The sequence below is a fragment of the Palaemon carinicauda genome, chromosome 2 (assembly GCF_036898095.1).
Source record: "Palaemon carinicauda isolate YSFRI2023 chromosome 2, ASM3689809v2, whole genome shotgun sequence".
Classification (NCBI taxonomy): Eukaryota; Metazoa; Arthropoda; class Malacostraca; order Decapoda; family Palaemonidae; genus Palaemon; species Palaemon carinicauda.
Window position 1 is genome coordinate 87974827 of NC_090726.1, and position 17668 is coordinate 87992494.

The 17668-nt window shown below is 37.1% G+C and overlaps 1 protein-coding gene across 1 annotated transcript in view; it reads left to right on the forward strand.

The window, feature by feature from the left end:
* The window catches only part of tou (toutatis), a 510442-nt gene that overhangs the window by 345236 nt on the left and 147538 nt on the right, over nucleotides 1-17668 (forward strand). Inside the window, exons 25-26 of the mRNA XM_068348421.1 lie at nucleotides 140-381; nucleotides 9038-9327. Of these exons, the coding sequence (XP_068204522.1) occupies nucleotides 140-381; nucleotides 9038-9327 (532 nt within the window). The remainder of the gene's footprint in view (nucleotides 1-139; nucleotides 382-9037; nucleotides 9328-17668) is intronic.

Genomic DNA, 17668 nt, shown 5'->3' on the forward strand with positions numbered 1-17668 from the left:
ACCTTTAAAAATAGATTGCCCATGTAATATTTTCCATTATTTTTACATGAAAATTTGAACTTTTAATATTATGTGACATTTTACATTGGAATTGAAAATAGTCACTGGATTCTGAAGTATTATTTTTCCTTTCCCATAGATATGGAATCACTACCATCTATACAGAGTTTGCAATTGGCTCTTCTGAATGACACAGAGAGTGAGGAAGAACTCCTGAGTGTCCTTTCACACCTTTTAGTATGTGCCATTGAAGATCCGGGAATTCCTTCGGCCCAAAGACATACAACAATACTGGCTCAGACTTTGAATAGGGCAGATATCACACATAACAATATTTCAGAAATATTACGGGTATACCTAAATGCCAATGCTACTGGTGAGGTAAGCATTACCATACTTTTAAGATATGTATAAAGTAATTGTTGGCATCTTGTTGGTGTAAGCATTTCATTGCTTTTGTGTTTTAGAAATTTTGTTTTCATCCAAATTGTAACATTGAGATTTATGGGTATCATCTTCATCATGATTACTGTTTTAGATTATTTCACTTCCAAGGGGTAGATGTAAAATGAGCCCTATATATTCTTTTTTGCCTTGTGTGTTTTTATGTGCCAACTCCCATTGGACCCCGGTCTTCATTTATCCCCTTATTCCATGATTTCATGGCCTTTCTTACAGGGCTTTGATACTAATGTTTTTACCGCAACATTATCATCACAAGTCTAAAATGGCTTAATAATTGAGATCTTAGTGTATTTTTTAGCTAGTTAACACAGCATGTTTCTGTTATGATATCATTTTTGGGCTCAGCCATGTCGTCCTGGTGGAAGGTTCCTTTAGGCAGCTTTCCAAGGGATATTTGGCTACAGTGATACTCCCAGAGAATTAACCACAGGTTTCCAGAGTTCTAACTCCTGGCGCGAGTATCCTTAATATATATTTTAAGGATATCGCATAATATCAAGGGACGTATTTCTTGATACGACACATGGCAATCTTCACCCTGAATAGAGTTTTCGCTTTGAGGGGGAAGAGTGGCGAAATTGAAGGGAGCCGTTATCAAGGTTACCCGGTGGATCCCCTCCCAGTACTACTATGGTGTAACTATTTCCTTTAATAGTAGCCAATTAAGCATGGTGTTCTCCCACGTTGCTCTCGGTGTTGTTACTGATTTCAAGGAATATTACAATGCAATCTCCAGCATCTTCATCCTCTGGAAAGTTGAGTATTTAATCTTTCCTGTGTATAATTTTTGGCTCCCTTCTCACAGTTAGATTAGCATAATTTAGGTGTGTTAAGTGGAGCAGAGCCAGCACCAGAGGCGGCCATTTTGGGACCGCTGTCGTACGCCATAAATGCTTTATTTAGTTAGTAGTACGACGTTTCGGGTATTTAGCTATAAAGAATTTCTAGCTATTTAGGCAAATTATACTAGTGATAGATAAGATTTACACATGTAATATTTCCTCTTCTGATAAAACGTTTCAATCGTATACGATAGGGCCTCGGTGATACTAGCGTAGCCGAGATCCTGACTCGAGTTAGGCTAGCCTAACGCGTTTTAGTATACTTTGATAACGTTATCCCCGTTTAACCTCTCGTATCGTTTTATTAATTCAATCGAAGAAATAAATATCTCCTGGAATTACTATTATAATTCGATACTCTTCTCTTTTAGAGAAATGAGGATAAACCCTAAACCCTTCCTTCCCCCTGAGTGCCTCCAGCCCAAGCGACAACCCTATCTTTCGTCTTGCCATAGAGCAGTGTACTCCGGCTTGACTGAGATAGTGTTCTCTGTCGATCCTCTTTGCCGGTGAGTATCCCTGCTTTGAAATACGACAGTAACTCAGGGTATTTGGTCTTGTTGCCGGCAACGCTACCGATGGGGGATTAGTCATTCCCCTGCCGGTTACACCGTTGCCGACATCAGAAGCTCAGCTTCCCTAATCCACAACCGAAAGTGGGTAGTACAATTGCCGCCACCTCTCTCCCTTGTGGACTAGAAGACATGTCTTACATCTGGCAATGTCTCAGGCTAGGGAATCGTTATTCTTCTGCCGCCCAAGACGGCGCAGCCTTAGGAAACTATGTTTCCTTGATTTGCAGCCGAAAGTAGGAGGCATACCTGCTGCCTTCTTTCTATGCAAAATATAAGACCCTTTTCCTTACCCTTCTGTCCTTTCCGTCACGATCCCTGTGGCCGGTATTGTACAATCACCGCGCTTGCCGGGCTGACTACAATACCAGCCGGGCTCCTACAAAGGCTGTTAGGTTGCCGCTTCGACCTTCTCCCTAATGGAAGCAATGCTCCGGGAAAGGTTGTGCTGGCCCTGACAGCTGCCGGTGGGAGACCCATTACAACTTTGAGTATTCTTCAGTCCTCCCTGGGACTGCCATCCACAAACCCTGTAACTGGCATGAAACCGGCAACAGAAATTGTGGCTGGATGGAAGCTAGAATCAAGACATTCTCTCCCCTTCCATTTGAATCCTCATTCTGGAAAGAAGGCAGTAGAGACAGTAGTCCCTACAACCCTAATTATTGTACTAAACTATAATAAGACGGTAGTCCTTCTCTCCATTCTTTATCTCTCTCTGTCGGCTAGTACCGCCAGTTACTAGCCTAACCTGGTAGCATACCGGCAGAACTACAGTATAAGACAATACAGTAGCCAGTATTCCTGCAGTATAACAATACAGCAGTTAGAAAACTACAGTATATAATAATACAGTAGTATGAATTTCCAACATACTCTGTGTATCCTTTCACAGTCCATTGTTGAGACTGCTTAGCAAATGTTGAGGTGAAGCATTCCTTCAACATTCTGATGTATCCTAGATCATCGGAACACCAATAATTACCCTTCAGTAATAATATTTCACTTGTGGTGGAGTTAGCGTTAGTATACACTGACTCCAGCTGTAAGTACTAGAGCTATTCCACCCTGTATTTTCCCTAATAAGGAAATTGAAAATATTAATATTGAGGGAAGTCACAGCAATTGCCTGGACAGGAAACACAGATATGTGTGTCTCCTATTTCCTTTGTAGCTTACTATCCTAAGTTATATTTATAATAGTAATGATTACTCTTTAATGTATGTGAATTTATTTATCAGTGTGATAAATTACCCCATACTCATTTCACTCTTTTTGTCCTTACAGGAGGAGGCTAAGGTGAAGTGTGCAGTCATGTACTGCAACCACTAAAGCAGTGACTTTTGTGGCCACAAGATGTGCAGGTCTCGTGTCCCCTGCTCCATCGCAACTGAAACCCTGAGGTATTGGGATCCGAAAGGTTGCACCGTCTGCTCGGCCTTGATGACCGATGGTTTCGGTGATCCCAAGACAACGGAGTCGAGGGATACTGCGAGGGAAATGCTTCGAAGGTGGGTAAGAGGGTTCCAGAGGAACTCTCCGGGACCTTACCTGCCAAACAAAGCGATGAGAAGCCTTCTGTTCCCTAAGGCCCAATCCAACGCGGTTGTGCCTCAGGCAAAGGTCAAGCCTCCCTTCATACAACTGACGATAGAGGCTGACATCAACAAGGCTCTCGAAGGCATGGACATCCATCAAGAACGGATGTCAGAGGTGTCCTCAGACACCGAAAAGGATCTTCTACAAGAAAATCCGGAAGAAGAGGTGGGCCAGCCACCCAAGGAGGAAGAAGGATCCGTATCGACAGTGACGGAAGACCCTCTACTGTCTGTGACGGCTGATCAACCTGTGCCGTCAACCTCTTTGGCCCCAACCCCTCAATCGGACCCATTCCCTCAATCGGACCCGCTGTTATCCAAGGGTGAAAAGCTCTCATGGCACAGCTGCAACTGATTATGGAAACGATGCACAAGGAACAACAAGAGATGAGGAGGGAAGTCAGAGAAGCACAACGCTCGGCCGCTGTCAGCGGCTCCCACAAGCGTGTCAGAGTCTCTGAATTACCCCAATGCTCCAAAACCAACCCCTGGAGGTATGCGGAGTTTATGCCCATGATGACTGTGAAACTCTACATCTCTGAGAAGAGGGGGGCCAAACCCCTCGACGATCTCCAATTCTGGCTGAACATTTCAGCTTACCCGGAATGCTTCGTGAGATTGCGGGATGAACCAGCATCTCGAAAGGAGACTGAACCTAAGGAGGTCATGATCTTTGATCATGACAAGGCGCAGGCTTTCTTGACGAGTAACCTGAGGAAAACCGGCTATACAAACTCGAAGGTTTCTGCTTTGAGCAAGAGGCACCCTACCTTCCTCGTTCCTTCCTCTAGGAGGTGCATGCCATGCAGCATGATGAGTTCCAAGCGCAGTTGAGTGTGTCGGAGGACATTGAGGAGGTAGAGCACACCTTAAGTTTGGCTGAAATAAAAGAGATGTTAGCTTATCTTCAACACATGGTTGATTTCATTGATAAGTATCACCTACAGAAACTTCAGGTTTTCCGTGTAGTTTCGCAATTCGATGATGTCTGTTTAACCCATTTCAGGAAAATTCTCAAAAGCCGTACCAAGCAACTTTCGATAGTTTCTTTAAAAAATCTACAAAGCGGTCTAGTGATCGTGATGAAGAGAAAGAAAGTGAAGCAAAGAAAACTAAGACATCTGCTGATCCAATCACAGCCAAAAGTAAAACAAAAAGAAGTCAACAATACTCGATTTTTAAAACACACTTGAAATTTAAGAACAAAAGTACACAATTTCTTAATGTGCAATGAACTATTTAAAGAGTAGCAATTTTCTAGAATGAAATGATGTTTCCTAAAGAATAGTGGTTTGCTGATGAAATCGGATGCCGTATTTTAAGCTACGATTGAAATGGATGTATACACGGTATAATGTTTTTGTTACGTATTTAATTGACACTTTTAAGAAAACTGATTTTGGTTTCTTTATCTATTTGTAAGTATTGTATGACGAGAGAGAGAGAGAGAGAGAGAGAGAGAGAGAGAGAGAGAGAGAGAGAGAGAGAGAGAGAGAGAGATTGAATCAGCTGTTGTAATCGAATGCCGTGTTTTTGTTTCGTGTACCTCCTGAAGCGAGGAATTAATCGCCACAACTAACAATAGTCATGTTAATTTCATTCTTAAACTCAGGTTGCCATATGTGAACTAAGGTTTTATTTCTTACAGAGAGAGAGAGAGAGAGAGAGAGAGAGAGAGAGATTGATTTTTGTAATTATACCGTGTACTCTACAAAACCAATCTTAGCAAATCAAATGTATACTGTTTAAAATATGACAAAATATTGCCGACTCTTTACCAAAATTTAGGCTATTCACTGCCAATAAACGAACCCAGTCTACTCATGAAAACCTTGAATGCCCGAAGGGAAAAATTAAAGCTTTTATATATACTATACTAAACAAAAATAATGCTTTTAATATGCCATCATTAACACTACCAATAAAATTATCAAAAGGTTGGAGAAAGATAAAGATTGCCGAGAACGTAACCACAATTCTGTTTACATTTTGTCAGCTGGACTCACACAGTTAACAGTTGATTTCATTGTTGATGTGGAATTTTATCCTTAAATAGGCTATTTATTATGAAATTATGTTAATAAGATGTAATGATAATATTGTTTTATAAAATTTATTATAAATCACCTTATTTAGGGCTACCAATATATTTAAAAAGACAATAGATTTGATACATTTTGTAGTGATTGACTAGCAGACTTTGAACAGCATGCAGATACAGAAAATTCATTTTTGAAAAATAGCGATCGCATAAATGGGGAATCGTATAATTCGAACACCCATAATTCAGGACCGTACTATACTTTGATGTAACTACATTTAATAATTTAGTTGCATAATAGAATACTTAACCGTATTTGTGTCTTATTACTGCTCCCTCAGTTATAAGCTAATAAAGTATATTAGAGTTTTACTAAAACCCCTTTAGGGTTTTCAGTTTCTTGAAATCACAATAATGTTTTCTAAAGGAATAACCTTACATTCTTAAGGTGAGTAAAAGGTATGTTTCAACTCCTTTTTGGTCCAACGGGAAATACAAACCTAGAATCCTTATTGTCGACATCGACATTTCTCCTCCGGGGTCAGGAGGCACAAAACCAGCTCCAGGTTTTTCACATATAGGTCTAGTAGACCAGATAAGGAAATCTATTCAAGGTAGAAGGCACATACACAAACCCACAGCTAATAGTAATTTCAAGACAATTCTCTATTATACTTCCATCAGCACGACATGGCGTGAGCCCAGAAAACGGATTTTGATCCGAGTGAAAAATCTATTTTTGGGTGAGAGGGCCATGTCGTCCTGATGGAACCCACCCTTTTGCTGATCCCTCTCAAAATTACTTTATCTGTGGCCATTTCTGCTTAATGGCAAGATTAGTAATGGGGTCGCGGTAGTAGTAGGGAAGGAGATCCACCCGGTACCTAGAACGGCACACCTTTCTTTTGCCACTCTTCCCCCCTTACATCGAAGCATTAAATCTACTCGTGGTGAAGATTGCCATGTGTCGTATCTAGAATACGTCCCCTGATATTATACGATATCCTTTATTGGATACTCGTGCCAGGAGTTGGAATCCTGGAGACCTTTGGTTTAATTCTCTGGGATTATCACTGTAGCAAATATCCCTTAGAAGGCTACCTATAGGAACCCTTCCATCAGGACAACATGGCCCTCCCACCCAAAAATAGATTTTTCACTTTGATCAAAATCCGTTATATATTATGTTGAACTTAAAAAGTAGAGTTTCTGTAGATTTCTTGCACTGCACCATGATTCAGCACTCATCTAAGTCATATTTTATCAATATTTTCTTATTGAATATTATTTAATTTTCTTGTTTCTTAAGATATCATATCCTCCATTAATGCATTGTTGTATTGTATTTTTCAATTTCGGAAGCATTTTAACAATCAACAAGCACCATCTTTTTTATTTACCGTCGGTTGTGATTAGCTGTGCTTCTGATCTGAAGGTCCCGCTACCGCATCGAGATAATAAGCACATACGAATGGTGCATTGTTTATATAATTTCTTAATTTATTTGAAATATATTCATGATGAATATTGCATCAGCACCAGTATGTTACAGGATACCACAGTTTTCATATAGTTCGTTTTTAGCCATTTTTATTAGTTATTATACGAACATCTCTCTCTCTCTCTCTCTCTCTCTCTCTCTCTCTCTCTCTCTCTCTCTCTCTCTCTCTCTCTCTCTCTCTCTCTCTCTTTTTTAGCGCTTGGGTATGTGTGCGTCCGCACGGCTAGTTCATTTTAAAGCTTCAAACAGTATTTAAATTTTACTTCATTATTAAGCCTTCATATTTCTTTAGACATTGTTGTGTTTAATTGTGGTTTATTAAAGCATATTTGTATGCTATTTTTCAATTATGGGAGCATTTCAGTAATCAATTACTTGTGTTCAACTTATATTAAGCAGCAGTTGATCTCAAGGTTAAACTACCGCATTGTGATTATGCGTACAGAGCGTTGTTTATATACAGTCAGACCTCATTCTTCGCAGTAGAATAGGAAGGTTAAAGACACAGCTGATGCTTAACACAGTAAATACTGCCTTATATTGTTTTAATTTCATTCTTACAACAGTTTGTAATCATATGTACTGTGTACAGTACATTTGCATACATGTACACTACATACTGGACACAGTAAGGTTACAATACAGTATTGTGCTAAAGAAAAGTTTACCGAGTCATCATCATCTCCTTACTGTTCTCTGTAACAAAAGTTGTTCATATCTAATAATATTGTACTGTAACCTAATGCACACTGATACTGTAGTGTATATTTCTGTAATATACGTCCAGTAATATTACTACAGATCAGATTTTATATATACTGTATATATATCTATTCATCCATCTATTCACCCATATTTAGAATATTTAAAGATTATAAGTACAGTATATACTGTATATACATATATATAATTATTTTTGTTTTCATTTTTTTTTTTTCATTATCAATTAAATTTTGATAATTTTATAATTCTTTATATCCCAATTTTTTTCCGGGCCAGCCCTGTAAGAGTCAAGCTTGACTCATTGGGCTGGTAAAACTCCTTCTTTTAATAATAATTAATAAGTACAGCTTAACTGTACTTACTGTAAGTGCTCGGGGTTTTCGTTCAGATGACTCATAGCTTACGTCGCTAATCTTGAACTATGACGCAACTTCCTATGTGTTGTCTCTTGTGCAATATGTTATCTAAACTTTATTGAACAGAAATACAGCCTATTTTATAAACTAAAAACTTAAATATCTTGATAATAATGGTTTCTTATAAATGAATAAACAAAAACTGTGCATTCAATTACTTTTCAATAGCTGACTCTCTCTCTCTCTCTCTCTCTCTCTCTCTCTCTCTCTCTCTCTCTCTCAAATAATAGCTTAAAATATCAGATTTTGTTTTGGAAACATTATTGCAATCTAGTAAATTACGATTATTTAAATAGTTAATTGTGCTTTAATAAAACATGGTCCCTTACAGTTGTTATTGAAACATCTTTAAATTACTGAAAACTAATAAAAACCATACAAAAACCCTGAAGAAGGGGCTGCATGTGCTGCATTTTGTTGTCGGTAAATGCCGTAAGTCTCATTGCTGTACTAGAGGTATTGGTATATGGGAAGGAAAGGCAATGGGTAGCTTTTAAATTTTTAAAGGGTAACATTGACATAACCAGGCTTCCAGAGATAAAAGCAATATGAACATCAGTCGAGTAGAGAAATAAAAAATTTTATTATTAAAATTCTATTTTTACGTATAAAGTACAATTGCAGGTCTTTGGTGGAATATTCAGGCTAAAATCATCCTTAAAGTTTATGTTGACTATTATCTGTGGAATTCCTCATAGGGCATTAGTGTGGTTCAGAACATTATTACAGTGGATATGTAGTTTTACTGTATATGTACAGTAGTTCCTTTAGACGTTAGTTTGGCTATTGTTTTTGTATTATATTGTAATTCTATTCCTCTATATATCTATAATGTTATTAGTTGCACTTCTTTCATAATTTTCATTTCCATATCTTAGGTACGGATTATACATGGGTTGATGGGAACTGAAAAAGAAAGGCGGGAAAATCCAAAGAAAGCACAAGAATGGGACATCAAGTTGGCAGAAATGGATGCTTACAAAATGGCCCAGTGGCTTGCACAACTTCCATTCTTGGCACTAAATCCAACACAGAAGAGTGAAATTGTTGCATATGTTTGCAATGAACTGTTACAAAATAAAGCAGTTGTAAGACAAATAGAAGAATCTCTGGATCGGCATAATAGTCTGAAAACAGAAAAGTGGAAACTTGATGCCCGAATAAGAAAGTAAGTAGTTTGTATGCTTAATAGTAATGGTGTGGAATTATTTGTAACATGCTATTTTTCTACGTATTTTTCAGAGTGAAGTATTTTATTTCTCTTGTGTTGGAAGTTTTTTATTTCAAGTAACTGTTTTCCCTATATATCTTTTAAATATCAAATGTATAATACAATTTCTCATCATACGAACAATGTTTGTTCCTAAGCGTATGTAAACTTTTCTTTGTTTATAGTAGGGAATGTCTTCAAGGTAGCTGGGATGGTCGTTGAAATCTTTAATGAAGTAATTAACAACAGGTGGTCAGCTTGGGCTTGGCCTTCCTTAGGTCTTGCAGGTAGGCCCTTAATGTCATTTTGAGGAGAGGGTAGCTAAAGGTACTTCTTCCTCAGTGTCCCAAGGGCCAGTGACCCCAATGGGACACCAGAGATTCAGCCGTAATTCCAGTGCTAACAGGGTCAGTGACCCAAGTACCAGTGATCTTGTAATGCATCTTAGCCAAGAAAGCAGCTAAGAAGGCTTCTGTCCCAGGGGAAATGAAAGTGCCAAGGCCAGAACGGCATAAAAAGGTCCTGGTGCCAGTAAACTTGTGTGTGTTGCTCTAGTGCCCATCACTCCTTTTCCTGTTACCCCTCCCCCCCAGGCCTGTGGCTCCTATTCTCCCTGTACCAGTGACCCCATCTCTTATGTCTGTGTTACTTGTGCCAGTTAGAGTACCTACCTCTTCCCATGTGACATTGAATCCAATGTTATGGTTCCTGTCAGAGCAAACCTATTGGATTTCCCCTTGGGGGAGCTTCATCGTTGATGGTTGTTCAGACGACTTTTCTGCTTGCTGAACCTGACTCGGATTCTGACATGTCTTACAAGAAAAAGAAGAAAAAGTCAAAGTCCAGAAGGGCCATTCATAGTCCTAAGAATAGGGATCTTGACAACACCACTTTTCTTCCATGGAAAGTGGCTGGTTCTTAGTAATACCCATTCCTTAGGGGCTGTGGCTCACACCCCCCTGGGTCTGGGTATTTGGTCATTGGCTTGAATACCTCAGTAGCCAGATTTGGCAGGGACGATGGGCCGTTTAATTTTCATTGACCATGACTGTGGAGATTGGGAGCTTAGCCCTGTGGGCTGAAATCCATATGGCTGGGTTGACTACCTTGGTAACAGACAAGTCTTAGATACACGGTTGAATGATCTTGGTCACCTTTCTTCACTTTTTCTACATTGGCAGAAAAGAGTCGGTTCCTTCTTGGTATCCAGAATTGAGAAAATGGCACCTCTTGAGGACTTTGTTGAGCACAGCCATCTGCTATGGCCTGGTGGCTGAAGTGACTTATCCCTGTGCCCCACAGCTTACTCACCATAATCAAGAGAAGCACAGCATGGTCCCGAATTATATGTTTCCAAAATGTACAATTCCCCATTTATGCGATCGCTAGTTTTCAATTATAGATTTTCTGTATCTGCGAAGCTGTTCAAAGTCTGCGAGTCAAGCACCACAAAACATATCAAATCTATTGTCTTCAAGTATATCAGTAGCCGTAAGTACGGTTCCTGATAATAAATGTAACCAAATGATATTTTCCTTACATTTTATTAAAATAATTTCATAATAAATAGCCTATTTAAGGAAAAATGCCATATCAACAATGAAATAAACTTTTAACTATGAGAGTCCAGCTGACAAAATGTAAACAGAATTGGTTACATTCTCGGCAATCTTTTATCATTTTTTTAGGGGCAGTGTTAATAATGGTATATTAAAGAATTATTTTTTAGTACAGTATATATAAAAGCTATATTTTTTCCCCCTGTGGGTGTTCAAGGTTTTCACACGTAGGCTGGGTACGTTTATCGGCAGTGAATAGCCTAACTTTCGGTAATTAGTTGCCAATATTTTCTGTCGTATAATTTGAACAGTATAGATTTGCTTTACAAAGATTTGTTTTGTATAGTACACGATATATAAACCCCCCCCTCTCTCTCTCTCTCTCTCTCTCTCTCTCTCTCTCTCTCTCTCTCTCTCTCTCTCTCTCTCTCTCTCTCTCTCTCTCTCTCGTTATACAATACTTACATATAGCTGAAGAAACCACATTCAGTTTTCATTAAAAAGTGTCTATTAAATAAACAAATAAATTATACCATGAATAAATCCATTTCAATCGTAGCTTAAAATACGGCATCCGATTTCATCAGCAAACCACTATTTTTTAGGAAACATTTTATTCTAGAAAATTACTACTATTTAAATAGTTAATTGTGCTTTAAAGAAACATTTATGTATTTTTGTTTTAAATTTTGTAGGTGTTTTAACAATCGAGTATTGCTAACTTGTTTTATTTTTACTTTTGGCTGTGATCAGATCAGCTGATGTGTAGCTAACGCTCTGAAGAATATGCGCATATGAATACAGTAACAAGTATTGTTTATTCTATTTCTAAACTTATTCAAAACATCTATACAGATATTATTACATAAGCTCCAATGTGTTATAACCTGTCATATTTTTTGTTTAGTATATTTAAAAATTCTCTCTCTCTCTCTCTCTCTCTCTCTCTCTCTCTCTCTCTCTCTCTCTCTCTCTCTCTCTCTCTCTCTCTCTCTCTCTCACTAGGCTACATTTCACTCTTTCCTTTCTTACCTCTCTCTCCGACAAATGAAATTTTTTTTCTTCACAAAGTTTCAGTTATATTAAAAATCAATCTTGAATCAAATTATCCTTTCTTTCTCCAATTTCACACCATGTCTGTCACATCGAACGTTATAGTGGTAACCCAATTGTTCGATGACTTTAAAAACTGGCCTAGTACTATCTTCTCTTTTTTTTTTGCAGATGGTTTCATAATTGAGGTTGGTACAAATTTACTTATAACTAAAGTTTGGGAAAGATTTTGGATATGGAATGGACAGTTATCCTTCATAGTAGTTTAGAATTATTGTAGATTATCTTACTGTCATTAGAGGCAGTTTGCTATTGTTGATTAAATGCAAACAAAAGTGTTTTTCTGTTTTGTTACGTATGTAGGAATTTATATGGATATGGTAAGTGAAATATATGTAATAACTGTTTACTAAAAGCTCCTAATATCATTAGTTATCACCTTGATAATTTGTCGTTAATGCGTTCGTTTGTTCATTATGATCGATGATGGAGTGTACAGTAAACAAACGGAAGGTTTCCGTTTTAGGCGGCGTGTTTAGAAAAAACATAAAAATCGCATTCCTTTCATTTATTTTGAAGTTCTAAGAAAAATTAAGTAACTCAACATTGATAATAACTCAATCATCATATAATCAATACAGTACTTGGTAAATAACCTAAACATAGATGTGTAAATGCATTTGTTTCTTCGTTTTGATCGGAGATGAACATAAACAAAACAATGGTTTCTGATTTTGATTTTGATTTTTGGTGTGCTTAGGAAATGCATGATATAAAATCTCTTATATTTTGTTAATTTTGGATTTTCAGTGATACAACAAAAGCTAGTCTATACAGTGATGGTTTTGCTATTCATCAGTTGTCTTATGCAATAGATATGACTTGAACTTATTGAAATTTATCCAAATTTTAGGTCATGATATTAGGGGAAATCTATGGTATTTACATCCATCCTGGTTGTCTTTTTTACCATTTCAATTAATTAAAACTTTAAAACGTTTCAAATATTTGATTTGAACAATTTAATATTAGAAAAAATACAGTATAGTGCATAGAAAGTATTGAAAATGGGTAGTAAACACATTTGAATGGGCAAGTTGCTGTTTGACATGGCCCTAATGGCATTATTGCTGTTATATGTTTCGAAATATGCAATTTTCTGTTGATGCGGGGCCATTGATCTACCAAATTCTCGCATAATTCGGGACCCTACTGTAAATGCAATTTGTAACCCCCCCCCCCCATTTGTACTTTGATTGGTACCTTAGGCTTTTCTCTCACTGATGACAACCAACTTGGTCCTTCATGGGCCCCTGATCATGTTGCCGATCGGTTTGTATTTGTGAGTGAAGAGGATTAGTTCTCATGAGAAAACTGCTGAGCTGTTATACTTGTTAGGGATGAGGATGCGTAAGATTCCGACGCCTCAAAGTTACCAAACCTTGGCCCCAGTACCAATAGAAGCCAAGAACCTGTTTTATGAGTGCAGTGAACTGGGTGTGGCAACCATGGTCCCAGTTTCAAGTAGGTCCTCGGTCATTGATAAGCACTGGTGCTGCCATGGTCAGATCTTTTTAGTTGCCCCAGGATCGAGCTAATGATCAGATCTGTGGATCTAAGAACTCTTGCTTCCTGTCTATGCAGTAACCTACCCCTACTGCAATTAGAGTGAGTGAGAGTTTTCCGAGTCTGCACCTCTCAAGGTTAACAGTTTAGTCTGCTCACTAATGGGGTGCCTTCCCTTGGAGAAACTTTTATGAGAAGGCACACCCTTTTTGGCTTCTGAATCAGTGACCACAGGGACTTCTACCATGGTTACCCTCCAAACAGTCTTGTGGCTTGACCAGTGGTCTGGCATCAAGACCTACTTGACTAAGACAATGGGGTTAACAACTCTTAACTTGAGAGAAGTATGGGATACTTGTGTTGTTTGGTGTACAGGGATCTTTTTTTATCACATCATGCAGCAAACCAGTGGAGCATCTGAATTTTTGAGAGGGACATCATGATTCTCATTATTGGTTGGTCTAGAGGTAACACTTTGCTTTGGTGCTAGGGTCCCCATCTTTGTTGACGAGTTATATACAGGTGGTGGTGGAGGGTGATATGAAATTTGTTCGATTATAATTATTTTAAGTTTTGATAAGTTATTTTGATTCACCAGATTAAACAAGAAATTCATTTCTACCCTACGGTTTCCATAACTTGAAAATCACTCACAGGTGTCATCCTATACTCGCAGCTGTCAATCCCTTTTATCGTTCTGAAAACTGATGAATAATCAATAAATTGGTGGTGATAAAATCGTTTCTTGTTTTTATCTTATGCATTGTTTAAGGACATTTCTTTAAAAAATTATTATTTTCTGTTAACTAACAGGAGAGAAAGAGTAAGAAATTTCTTTATGAAGCAAACAAAACGATACTTACTGCATCTGCTTTAAGGCCAGCGTACAATTTAAATGAGTTTAATTATGGAGTTCCTCATAAATATGTAAATTTGATTAAGTCTGTTCATAAGCATAGTAAGTGCAAAGTTAATGTTAGTGGTGTCCAATCAAATGAATTTCCAGTGAACAGTGGAGTACTCCAAGGGAATGTGTTGTCACCTATGTTGTTTATCCTCCTCTTGGATTTTATAACGCATAGAACAGTTTTAGATGGTGGAGAAGGATTAGAATGGATTGTTAGTAGGAAATTAACTGATCTAGAGTATGCTGATGACGCTGTCCTTGTTAGCAGAACACCACAGGATTTGCAATGCTTGCTTATCAGAATGCATGAAATATCATAGGCGGTATGGCTCGAGATAAATAGAAGAAAGACAGATGATGAGAATGGAATGTGCAATAGAAGATAGAATATCATTGGAAGGAAAAAGGGTAAATAAGGTAGAATCATTTAAATATTTAGGAACTACGATCTCTAATAGAGATGCTTTAGAATTGGAGATTAATGAAAGATAGAAAAAAAGCCAATCAGACAATAGCTAGGTTGAATAAACTTTTGAAAATAAATCACATGAAATTACACAAAAATCAGGCTATATATCAGTTTAGTGAGATCGGTGTTACTGTATGGACATGAGTCGTGGTATGACAATGAAACAATATCCAACAGATTTTGTAGATTTGAGAACAAAGCCCTCAGAAGAATATTGGGAGTTAAATGGCAGGACAGGATTAGAGATGAAATTATAATAAAGTTTACTCGAGTGCCATATGTGGATGAGATCATGGCAAGGGGCAGATGGAGATGGTTTGGGCGTGCTCTTCGCACTCCTCAAGAGAGATTAGTTCATTAGACTTTCAACTAGGCTCTTCAATGCTCTAGAAGAGTTGGAAGACCCAGACCTACTTGGTTGAGGACTATGAAGCTTGAAGTAGGAGGTGACGAATAGAGAAGTATTGATTTAATAGGTCAAAATAAGAGACGACTGGCAAAATCTAACTGAGGCCCTTTACCTCAATAGGCGTAGGAGGAGATGATGATGATGATGATGACAACATATATATATATATATATATATATATATATATATATATATATATATATATATATATATATAAATATATATATATAATATGCATAGAAGCAGATGATGATGGTGATGATGATGATGACAACATAAATATGTTCATATATATTTTCATTGAACATTATTTTAGTTCTAATCATATTTTTAGGCCTACATTTATGCTTTCTCATTTTAAATCTTCAATCATCTTTTGAAATTCCTCCCATGATTCACTAAATGAAAGTATGTCATCTGAAAATAAGTTGTTAAGGTATTCCCCATTAATATTAACTCCTACAATTTATATCTAAATTCTTGAAAACCTCTAAGGATGCGCTAGATAATTTAGCAGAGATGTGGTTTCCCAGTCTAACTCCTTTCTCAATTGGGATTTTCTCACCATTTTTTATGTAGTTTTATGATTACTGTACTTCACGTATACGATTTTCAAAAGTTCTACATAAGATTCATCTATTTGACAGAAAAGATACTTTTCAATATAAACCAATATTAATATTAACTCTAGGGCCCTCCTCCTATCATTTGAATATCATTGGCATATTCTTGGCACTAGAAGAATGACGAGTAAGTAAAGTTATGTACAAGAGTATTGGAATGTGTAATGTGCCTCTTTCAGTCTTGAGCAGTATGAAAGAGTAAGGCAGTCTCTAATTATTGTTAATATTATTATTATTATTATTATTATTAGAATTAGAATTAGTAATATAATTATTATCATTATTACTAGCTAAGCTACAACCTTAGGTGGAAAAGCATTATGATATAAGTCCATGGACTCATAACAGGGAAAAAATAGCCAAGTGAGGAAAGGAAATATGGAAACAGATAAATTACAAGAGAAGTAATGAACAATTAAAATTAAATATAAAAAAGTAACATTAAAACAGATCGAGAAGAGTCTTATGTCAGCTAGTTCAACTTAAAGATATTTGCTGCAAGTTTAAACTTTTGAAGTTCTGCCAATTCAATTACCTGATTAGGAAGATCATTTCACAGCTTGGTCACAGCTGGAATAAAACTTAAAAAATACTGTTTAGTATTGAGCCTCATGATGGAGAAGGCATGACTTAGAATTAACTGCATACCTAGTATTATGAACAGGATTGTACTGTTCAGTAAGATCTGAATGCAAAGGCTGGTCAGCATTATGAAAAATCGTATGCAACATGCATAACAAACTAATTTAATGATGATGTCAGAGATTAACATCTAGATCAGGAATAAGAAATTAGGATGAGAATCAGAATCAGCAGCTGATGACCAGACACGAGACCAATACTTGAAAGAAGATAAAATGAAAGAATTAAGACTTCTTCAGAATAGATTGATCACCAAAAATCTTCAAAGACTTTCTCTATAAGTAAATGCTTTGTGCAGTTAAAAAGAAACAAACCTGATATGTTTCTGAAAAGTAAAATTTGCTTTTGAGAATCACACCTAGAATTTTAAGAGTCATACAGTTAAAGAGACATTATTAATGCTGAGATCCGGTTGTTGAGGACCCTCTGTTCTTGACTTACAATCATACTTTGAATTTTGTTAGGATTCAACTTCCTGCCCCATAATTTGCACCATACACTAATTTTAGCTAGATATCTATTCAGGAATTCAGCAACACCAGATCTATATTCAGGAGATGGAATTGATGCAAAGAGAGTAGCATTATGCGCATATGCAACAAACTTGTTTATTAGGCTAAGAACACTACGCTGAGGAACACCAGATATAACATTCTTATACTCACTATGGTGCCCATCAACAACTCTTTGCAATATATTACTTAGAAATTCAACAATGATGCTAAGAAAAGACCCAACCACTCCCTACTGTTTGAGTTTGAAAACAAGAGCCTCATTATTAACATGGTCAAAGGCAGCAGTAAAATCAAGGGCAATCATACAAACTTCCTGACCACAATCAGTGGATTTCGTTTGAGCATTGGAGATTGTAAGAGGGGTATCACATGTTCTAAGGCCTTTACAAAAGCCGAATTACAAACTAGCAAACCTATTGAGTTATTTCACTAAAAGATGTTTAAAAACTTTAGAAAATAAGGGAGTTAAAGAAATTGGGTTGTAATTAGCTGGACGAGGCACCACAAACACATTTACATAATGGATTAACATACCAATTGTCCAACCAATGCTAAG